Source organism: Oncorhynchus gorbuscha, linkage group LG10, assembly GCF_021184085.1.
Source record: "Oncorhynchus gorbuscha isolate QuinsamMale2020 ecotype Even-year linkage group LG10, OgorEven_v1.0, whole genome shotgun sequence".
Lineage (NCBI taxonomy): Eukaryota > Metazoa > Chordata > Actinopteri > Salmoniformes > Salmonidae > Oncorhynchus > Oncorhynchus gorbuscha.
In genome coordinates this window covers 30,459,391-30,469,688 of record NC_060182.1, presented here as the reverse complement: position 1 = coordinate 30,469,688, position 10,298 = coordinate 30,459,391, and the positions used below count along the sequence as shown (strand labels likewise).

Sequence of the window (10,298 nt, the reverse complement as noted above, 5' to 3'; positions counted from 1 at the left end):
GAGATGTTAGCGTGTTCCAGAGATTTTTGTAAATCTTTAGTTGACGCTCTAGGATTCCTCTTAACCTCATTGAGCATTCTGTGCTGTGCTCTTGCAGTCATCTTTGCAGGATGGCCACTCCTAGGGAGAGTAGCAACAGTTCTGAAATGTGTCTTACTGATGAACATCAAGGCTTTTAGAGATACTTTTGTAACCCTTTCCAGCTTTATGCAAGTCAACAATTCTTAATCTTAGGTCTTCTGAGATCTCTTTTGTTCGAGGCATGGTTCACATCAGGCAATGCTTCTTGTGAATAGCAAACTCAAATGTGGAGTGTTTTTTATAGGGCAAGGCAGCACTAACCAACATCTCCAATCTCGTCTCATTGATTGAACCCCAGGTTAGCTGACTCCAATTAGCTTTTGGAGAAGTCATTAGCCTAGGGGTTCACATACTAAATCCAACCTACACTGAATGTTTAAATTATGTATTCAATATAGACAAGGACAAATACAATTTGTGTGTTATTAGACACTATGTATGTCTATTGTTAGGGTCACATACTTTCTCTTGGCACTGTAAGTGTTGGTATATTAGGCATTTCTGGTGTCGTTTAATTATGTTTTATTACTGACACTGCTAAGGCTATATTGTAAAGGTTTGGATCAGTATTTTCTGTCACTTTAATGAAGTTGAACTTATTATTTAAATGTGTTACATAAGCTTGCCTTTTTTAGACACATGAAATGACTGCTTAACTTGGCATAGTTCTGACTGCTGAATGTTAAGTTCTCTGAGGCAAGTAAGACCGTGTATAAGGAATACAACACAATGAGGAAAAGTGTGTGCTTTGAATCTCTAATAGTAGAACCTGTGATGAGGGAATGCCCTATGTCTGACACAACACTTTTTATCCAGTGTTAACTTCCTTATGCTTTAGCGAATCTTGTATATTGAGTTGCTATACACAATCTTTGAAAAATCAAAGAGGATACATGTATTATACCGCTGAGCTGCAGTTGAACTGTGCATACTCTGTATGTGTGTAGTGGGTAGAATTTACTATGCAGTGTATAAAAAACATTCCACTTTAACTTCCAAATAAATTGTGTTCTAAGTGTAAAAAAAAAATGTAATAAACATTTATCATTTTGGTTTGTGCTAGAGTTTTCTTGTCCATTGAATAATGGTTTTGGGGGTATTTTTTTACAATGTAGGTCTCATTCGCTCAATGTATTAAAATGAATAAGGAGTGAAAAGCTTTTGTTAAAAAACGGACACTCATTGACTTTAGTTAAACTTGCAAGTCGAAAGGGGATATTTCTTGCAAACTGTAAAGATTGCTATTAAAAATGGGCTGGTGTTTTTCCCAGACTCGTTTCATTTTAGGTGGATAAGGACCTGTGTCAATCCTGTCTTGCTAGAAATTAAAGTTACTTTTTAGGGGCTGGTGTTACTTCTCTTTGTCTTAGGTTAAGTAGCTTTTTTTTAATGTGGAGAAGCCTAAAGTACATACTTGATCACATGAACCTTACAAATAATGCTGGCCTAAATAGGATGTAATGGCAATTCCTTATGATACACTATTGGTACAGGTTGAGAGCAGTTCATGAGGCGTCCACATAATGTAGGTAATTGACGTTCCAGACGTAGGTCTTTAGTTGGGTGATGTTCCCATTTATTGCAGATATTGAAGATGATGAACATAAGGCCTACCGTGCAACGCGAAGAGTTGCACTCCATAATTGTTTGTGGGAATATTGTCACATCCTCTTCTGATCCTCTCCTCCGGCATACATCGCCAGAATACTAACGACCGGTCCTTGGATTCATCATTACACACACCTGGCACTCATCATTATGTACACCTGTTCATGATTCACACCTGGACTTCATTACCGTCATCATTTCCTCCCCTTTATATGTCCCTCCCCTTTATATGTCCCTCCCCTTTATATGTCACTCCCTTATGTTTTCTCACCAGTTATTGTTCTTGTTTATCGGCATGTAGCCGATACATGGAATTGGAATTGTCTCGTTACTGGTTTCGCTGTTTTATAAAACGTTTCAGCTGCTTCCTGACTCACAGCTCTGTTATTACAAATATTCTCTGAAAGTCGATTTAAAAAAAATACAGCCTCTATTTAAATAAATTATCATCTGACTGTTTCTCCAGCTTACAATTTTGCATCGAGCACCTTAGCAAATTGGTTTTGGTGTACAGTAGATTCTACCCATATATACAGTTGAAGTCGGAAGTTTACTTACACTTAGAAGAACACTCGTTTTTCAACCACTCCACAAATTTATTGTTAACAAACTATAGTTTGGGCAAGTCGGTTAGGACATCTACTTTGTGAATGACACAAGCAATTTTCCAACAATTGTTTACAGACAGATTATTTCACTTATATTTCACTGTATCACAATTCCAGTGGGTCAGAAGTTTACATTTACATCATTTACATTTAAGTCATTTAGCAGACGCTCTTATCCAGAGCGACTTACAAATTGGTGCATTCACCTTATGACATCCAGTGGAACAGTCACTTTACAATAGTGCATCTAAATCTTTTAAGGGGGGGGGGTGAGAAGGATTACTTTATCCTATCCTAGGTATTCCTTAAAGAGGTGGGGTTTCAGGTGTCTCCGGAAGGTGGTGATTGACTCTGCTGTCCTGGCGTCGTGAGGGGTATGTTCCACCATTGGGGGCCAGAGCAGCGAACAGTTTTGACTGGGCTGAGCGGGAACTGTACTTCCTCAGTGGTAGGGAGGCGAGCAGGCCAGAGGTGGATGAACGCAGTGCCCTTGTTTGGGTGTAGGGCCTGATCAGAGCCTGGAGGTACTGAGGTGCCGTTCCCCTCACAGCTCCGTAGGCAAGCACCATGGTCTTGTAGCGGATGCGAGCTTCAACTGGAAGCCAGTGGAGAGAGCGGAGGAGCGGGGTGACGTGAGAGAACTTGGGAAGGTTGAACACCAGACGGGCTGCGGCGTTCTGGATGAGTTGTAGGGGTTTAATGGCACAGGCAGGGAGCCCAGCCAACAGCGAGTTGCAGTAATCCAGACGGGAGATGACAAGTGCCTGGATTAGGACCTGCGCCGCTTCCTGTGTGAGGCAGGGTCGTGCTCTGCGGATGTTGTAGAGCATGAACCTACAGGAACGGGCCACCGCCTTGATGTTAGTTGAGAACGACAGGGTGTTGTCCAGGATCACGCCAAGGTTCTTAGCGCTCTGGGAGGAGGACACAATGGAGTTGTCAACCGTGATGGCGAGATCATGGAACGGGCAGTCCTTCCCCGGGAGGAAGAGCAGCTCCGTCTTGCCGAGGTTCAGCTTGAGGTGGTGATCCGTCATCCACACTGATATGTCTGCCAGACATGCAGAGATGCGATTCGCCACCTGGTCATCAGAAGGGGGATATACACTAAGTTTACATACACTAAGTTGACTGTGCCTTTAAACAGCTTGGAAAATTCCAGAAATTGATGTCATGGCTTTAGAAGCTTCTGATAGGCTAATTGACATCATTTGAGTCAATTGGAGGTGTACTAGTGGATGTATTTCAAGGCCTACCTTCAAACCCAGTGCATCTTTGCTTGACATCATGGGAAAATCAAAATAAATCAGCCAAGACCTCAGAAAAAAAAGTAACCAGTTTATATTAGCAGTAAGGCATCTCAGGAGTTTGTGGTACAGTTGAAGTCAGAAGTTTACATACACTTAGGTTGGAGTCATTAAAACTTGTTTTTCAACCACTCCACATATTTCTGGTTAACAAACTATAGTTTTGGCAAGTCAGTTAGGACATCATTTGAGTCAATTGGAGGTGTACCTGTGGATGTATTTCAAGACCTACCTTCAATCTCGGTGCCTCTTTGCTTGACATCATGGGAAAATCTAAAGAAATCAGCCAAGAACTCAGAAAAAAATTGGAGACCTCCACAAGTCTGGTTCATCCTTGGGAGCAATTTCCAAACACCTGAAGGTACCACGCTCATCTGTACAAACAATAGTACGCAAGTATAAACACAATGGGACCACGCAGCCGTCATACCGCTCAGGAAGAGATGAACGTACTTTGGTGAGAAAATTGAAAATCAATCCCAGAACAACAGCAAATGACCATGTGAAGATGCTGGAGGAAACAGGTACAAAAGTATCTATATCCACAGTAAAACAAGTCCTAATTCGACATAACATGAAAGTCCGCTCAGCAAGGAAAAAGCCACTGCTCCAAAACTGCCATAAAAAAAAGACAGACTACGGTTTGAAACTGCACATGGGGACAAAGATCGTACTTTGGAGAAATGTCCTCTGGTCTGATGAAATATAAATATAGCTGTTTGGCCGTAATGAATATCGTTATGTTTGGAGGAAAAAGGGGGAAGCTTGCAAGCCGAAGAACACCATCCTAACCATGAATCACGGGGGTGGCAACATCATGTTGTGGGGATGCTTTGCTGCAGGAGGGACTGGACCACTTCACAAAATAGATGGCATCATGAGGTGTAAAATGATGTGGATATATTGAAGCAACATCTCAAGACATCAGTCAGGTCTTCCAAATGGACAATGACCCCAAGCATACTTCCAAAGTTGTTTAGCAAAATGGCTTAAGGACAACAAATTCAAGGTATTGGAGTGGCCATCACAAAGCCCTGACCTCAATCCTATAGAACATTTGTGGGCGGAACTCAAAAAGCGTGTGCGAGCAAGAAGTCCTAAAACCTGACTCCGTTACACCAGCTCTGTCAGGGGGAATGGGCCAATATTCACCCAACTTAGTGTGGGAAGCTTGTGGAAGGCTCCCCAAAACGTTTGACCAAAGTTAAACAATTTAAAGGCAATGCTACTAAATACTAATTGAGTGTATGTAAACTTCTGACCCACTGGGAATGTGATGAAAGAAATAAAAGCTGAAATAAATCACTCTCTCTACTATTATTCTGACATTTCACATTCTTAAAATAAAGCGGTGATCCTAACTGACCTAAAACAGGGAATTTGTACTAGGATTAAATGTCAGAAATTGTGAAAACTGAGTTTAAATGTACTGTATGTTAACTTCCGACTTCAACTGCCTTTATATATATATGAATTACAAAGCTGTAAAACATTATCCTAAATATAACACTTCAACTTAGCAAATAAAAGGATTTCAGCATGAAAACTCCTTTATATTTATATGCACTTTTATTTATTTTACTATGTCAATGTCTATTGTAAATGTTTTGGCACAAAACTGGTGGCAGTGTTGAAAAAAAGTAAATATTTGGTTGAGTTGCAGAGTTAATTGTTCAGATGCTTTTTGAATTAGTTTGGGTATTTTCTCCTGATCCATATGGTCTAGAAACTCATGGATAATATGGACACAGACACAGTATATAAAAAAGTAAAACATTGTTTTTGTAATTACCAAAGTTACCATTTACTGACTGAATTCCTCTAACTTTGAAATACTGACTTCTACATTGTGGCTAGATTGTCACGCCTTGGTCTTAGTATTTCGTGTTTTCGTTATTTATTTGGTCAGGCCAGGGGCCTGTTGCACAAAAGTAGAATTAAGACATCCGGGATAAATGACTCAGCTGAGCTCAATGAAGCCAAAACATGTGCGTCCAGGCTTAATTGGTTGCACAAAGACCAAGCCAGGATGAGCAGACACGGATTCATTAAGCCAGGTGAAACCAATCCTGGATAGGTGCGCGCTCACGGCTCACTCAAATAGACCCCGCCACAGATCACAGATTAACTGATTTACCATGGCAACTAGAGCCGCGTACTTTTCCCCGTCGGAAGCACAAATCCTCATGGAGGCATATGAGGAGGTAAAAGATATAATTAAGAAGAAAGGCAACACCGCCACAGTGATAAAGCAAAGAGAAAAAGCGTGGCAAAGTATTGCAGACCGCCTGAATGCGTAAGTAGTGCACAATTACACACTCACCGCTCCGCTGAAACATCACAATTACAATTCAAATATTTAATTCACATCTTCAAAAACGCAGTTGTACTGTAATTATGAAACGGTTAAATTTTTAATTGAAATGCACTGCAGATATGAGTGAAATTGTGTAAAGTAAGTCCATCACACTGTATAAAGCTATGATAAATTATTATTAAAGCCTTACATTATTATTTAACGTTACTACGCTCAGTACGGTTTAATCTTAGCCGTTGTACTCTGCTTCTTATGTTGTCCACCGTTTTTTGTGTTTCTCCTGCTTTCATTAATGTAAAGCTGCTTTGACAGAATGAAACAATTGTGAAAAGTGCTATATAAATAAAATTTAATTGAATAAATAGATGAGCTATAATAATAATCACTTTAATTTATATAGCGCCTTTCAAAGGACCCAAGGTCGGTTGCTCACTGCACTGCAAAAATGTCTTTCTTACTTAGTATTTTTGTCTTGTTTTCAGTAAAAAAAAATATCTAAAAAACATCATGAATATTTTCTTGAGCAAAATTACCTAGGAAAATAAGCAAAAAAATCTGCCAGTGAAACGAGAACTTTTCTAAAATTAAGTGTTTATGGAAAAAGTAAACTTATTTCAAGAGAATTTTTATTATATTGACAGATTTTTTATTTGCTTGTTTTAAGCACACATTTACTTAAAGTTTATATTTTTTTGTCTAAACTATACTTATTTTGCTAGGTCATTTAGCAAATCAAGAAAATACATCTTTATTTAAGTTTTTTTTTTTGTTGATATTTTTACTGAAAACAAGACAAAAATACCAAGTAATTTTTTGCAGTGTGACTCCATTAAATGTGTGTGTGTGTGTGTGTGTGTGTGTGTAGATTAAACATGAACGGGCCAAAACGGACATGGCAGCAGGTCAAAATCAAATACAAGAACATTCTGCAGAATGGTATGGTCCCTGACTAATATTTAACAAAGCACAAGCATATATTGTACCCAGAAGGTGCCTGCTCACACATTGTCTGTACTGTTTTAGCAGTGAAAAAGAATACCCACAGACAAGGCACGGGTGGTGGGTCACCAAAGGCTGACCTTACCCCAGCAGAGGACATGGCCTTGGAGCTAAATAAAGGCAGGCCCGTCTTAGAGGGGATCCCTGGGGGGAAAGAGACGAGCATAGGTTCCTCCCAAGATGCCACCCGCTTCATTCAAGGTATGTCCTTCCATCTCTACATGGGATACAACCACATTCATATTGAATCAATTTGGACTGTCTGACTTTGGTTTACCTATTGCCTTGCAGTGTCTGGCAGCACTGTGTTCCTGTTAGAGCCACCAGCACAAGCACCAGACGATGCTGATCCAGTGAGTACTCCATCAAAGGCATACTGTAGGCCTGGCATGTCTTGTCTACTAGCTTCAATATGAATCCGATTAAATGTGATAGGGTGAAGGCCCCAGTGCAGCAGCAACAGCACATGATGGAGACGATGATGATGAGGAGGAGACCATCTCTCTGGATTCCAGAAGGCATGAGGTATCATGGTAAGACTGTGAAAGTACTATTTACTCTACAATGGTGAGGAGTCCTCATCAAAATCAAAAAATCTAATTTCTTTTACAGGACCCAGATGCTATACAGTGGGAAAACCAGCCTGGCAACATAGTGCGTATTAATAAAAGGACACCACATCCTGCCAAATTCCAGCTGCGCTAATTGTATTGTGTTCACAGAGCTCACAAGCTATCAGAAAGTTGTATGGCAACCACCTCCGGCGCCAAATAGAACTGGCAGACATAGACATTCAGTACAAGAAGAAAAGATGGAAAATCTTGCACTGGAGTCCGAATTAAAAAAGAGGACAATTAGGAAACTGGACCTTGAAATAAAAAAAACTTGAGAGGGAGGTGAGATATGCCTTCAATGTACACTGTATGCTAACTGTAACACAAATGTATTAATCATTATTTGTATTTCCTCCCCCAGCTCCAAGAAGATGACACAGCTCAAAATAAAAATGAGGTATATTCTCGTAAAGTCAAGTGAGCCATGACATATGAGCTCTTATTGTGAGCACACAGGACGGTGGCATCTTTCTATTTTTTTTTATATTTTCCCAGCAATCAGTACAACCAAGTCATCGTTATAAGGCATCGCCCTCTTTTGCCCACCCCCCCAGCACCAGGTGTGGCCACTAGCCTATATGAAGGCCCAAAATTGTGTGTTCCTTTCTGCTCTGACAATGGCATGCCCATTCGTGCGAGATGTGGTGGATGAAGAAGCACTTGTGCTGAGGAGAGTCTTCAGGCGAGAAAGGGTCTTCAGGGACCGGTTGGACCCACTGGCCTTCCCTGACGACCATCTATATGAAAGATACAGGTTTTCTGCAGATGGCATCAGGTATCTATGCAGACTACTGGGTCCCAGGATTAAGCACCGCACTGCACGGAGCCATGCACTGAGTGTGGAGCAAATGGTTTGTGTGGCCTTGCGCTTTTTTGCTAGTGGAGCCTTCCTGTACTCAGTGGGGGATGCAGAACAGCTGAACAAGGCCACAATTTGCCGCACAATAAGGAGTGTGTATCTGGCTATCAAAGCATTAGCAGATGTCTTCATCTCCTTCCCTGGCCACAGAAGACTCTGTGACATCAAAGGGAGTTCTATAGGATTGCAGGTAAGAGGATCTACAAATTACAGGACAACTGTTAACACATAGTAGGATACTCATTACTTTGTGTGACAGGTTTCCCCAATGTCATTGGTGCAGTGGACTGCACACACATAAGGATAAAAGCCCCTCAGGTGCCCATGAGGCCGATTTTGTGAATAGGAAATCCTTTCACAGCATTAATGTTCAGGTGAACATAACTTTTGATATTGTCCATTGACGAACACTCTGCATTGCCAGTGATGTGCATTGATTGGTGTAATATTCCTCATCTTATGATTTCAGATGGTCTGCAATGCTGACTGTGTGATCAGCAATGTTGTGGCAAAATGGCCTGGCTCAGTCCATGACTCCAGAATCTTTCGGGCCTCTGAAATCTATCAGTGCCTATCACAAGGTAAGCCACACAACCCCTATTTATAACCATCATGGCTGTGTCAAGAATATCACTGTGTTTATGAGGTAGTAATGATGAGATTTTGTGTTGACAGGTGAATTCTCTGGTGTGATGCTGGGAGACATGGGGTATGGCTGCCAGCCTTTTCTCCTGACACCTTTCACAGACCCCCAGGAAGCACAGCAGGCCTACAACCATGCCCATGCCAGGACCAGGGCCAGAGTTGAAATGACCTTTGGCCTCCTGAAGGCACGCTTTCACTGCCTTCACAAATTAAGGGTCAGCCCTGTTAGGGCATGTGATATTACTGTGGCTTGTGCTGTCCTCCACAATGTGGCCTGCCTGAGGAAGGAGAGGGCCCCCAGAGTGCCACCAGCCATGGACTGGGACAATCCGGCAATCTTCCCTGATGACGACAGTGGTCGGCTGCTGAGGGACCAATATGTGTTGAATTATTTTAGTTAGTATGTGTGCTTTCAATTTTGGTTAAATATGTCCTGCGGTGGCAGAGGAGTTTGGGGTTTTTGGGTTAGTTTTTTTACGGGTTTGGCCTCTTATGATGTTTGTGCGGTATACTGTGTGTAATACAAGGCTGCAGGAGGCTACTGCATCCATTCATTTGTCTGTTCAGTTGATGTGTATGGATTTGTCCTGCATTTATTTTAGTGTGCAGACATGCAGGGTGTGTTATATACAGACCTTTGAATGTGTATGTATCATTTTGTATAATATGCTTGGATTTTGTGCTTTCCATCTTGTGGAGTCACTGTGACTTCAGTTTCGAAAGGAGCTGATGGTTTACCTGCTTTGTTTGGTCCTTATTCAATAAAGGAACATAATGTTACACATTGTGTTTTTATATTCATATGGAATGTGTATTTGTTTATATGACAGAGTACTAGGGCCACACTGAAGAAAAAGGATAAAGTCATAAATTTATGAGGCTGGTTCTTTCTGCAGAAAAGCTACATATTGTTTTTACAGTTTTGATACTTATGACAATGTGATACTTAATATTCTGGCACATCAGCATGTCTTTGTTTATGAAACCATACTGAAGTACAATTTCACGAAATGCTCCGCATCTGTCATTTTAACAACTGTCCTCCTTTAAAACAACTGGTTACAATATTATGACTTGTCTTTTTTTTCCCTATGTGGCCCTAATATTCTATCATTTTATATATAGTCTATGGGAAACTGTAAATTATCTAATGATAGCAACATCTAAAAATCATTTTTATCCAAAATCATTTAAATTAATGATCACAAACGTTTAAATAATGACAGTGGGTCTAGTTATATGTGATAACAATGTATAGTG

At 40.7% G+C, this 10,298-nt stretch overlaps 1 protein-coding gene and 1 long non-coding RNA gene across 2 annotated transcripts; both read left to right on the top strand.

Annotated features, from left to right (window-relative positions):
* Window positions 1-7,729: 7,729 nt before the first annotated feature.
* On the top strand, window positions 7,730-8,500 carry LOC124045088. Its single transcript, XR_006840781.1, has 3 exons — window positions 7,730-7,816; window positions 7,896-7,931; window positions 8,030-8,500. It is a non-coding gene; the product is annotated as an uncharacterized LOC124045088 (long non-coding RNA).
* Window positions 8,501-8,710: 210 nt separating this feature from the next.
* On the top strand, window positions 8,711-9,481 carry LOC124045087 (putative nuclease HARBI1). Its single transcript, XM_046364320.1, has 3 exons — window positions 8,711-8,767; window positions 8,863-8,974; window positions 9,069-9,481. Exons 2-3 carry the CDS (start codon window positions 8,863-8,865, stop codon window positions 9,437-9,439), a joined length of 483 nt encoding a protein of 160 aa, XP_046220276.1. The 5' UTR covers window positions 8,711-8,767; the 3' UTR covers window positions 9,440-9,481.
* Window positions 9,482-10,298: the final 817 nt, after the last annotated feature.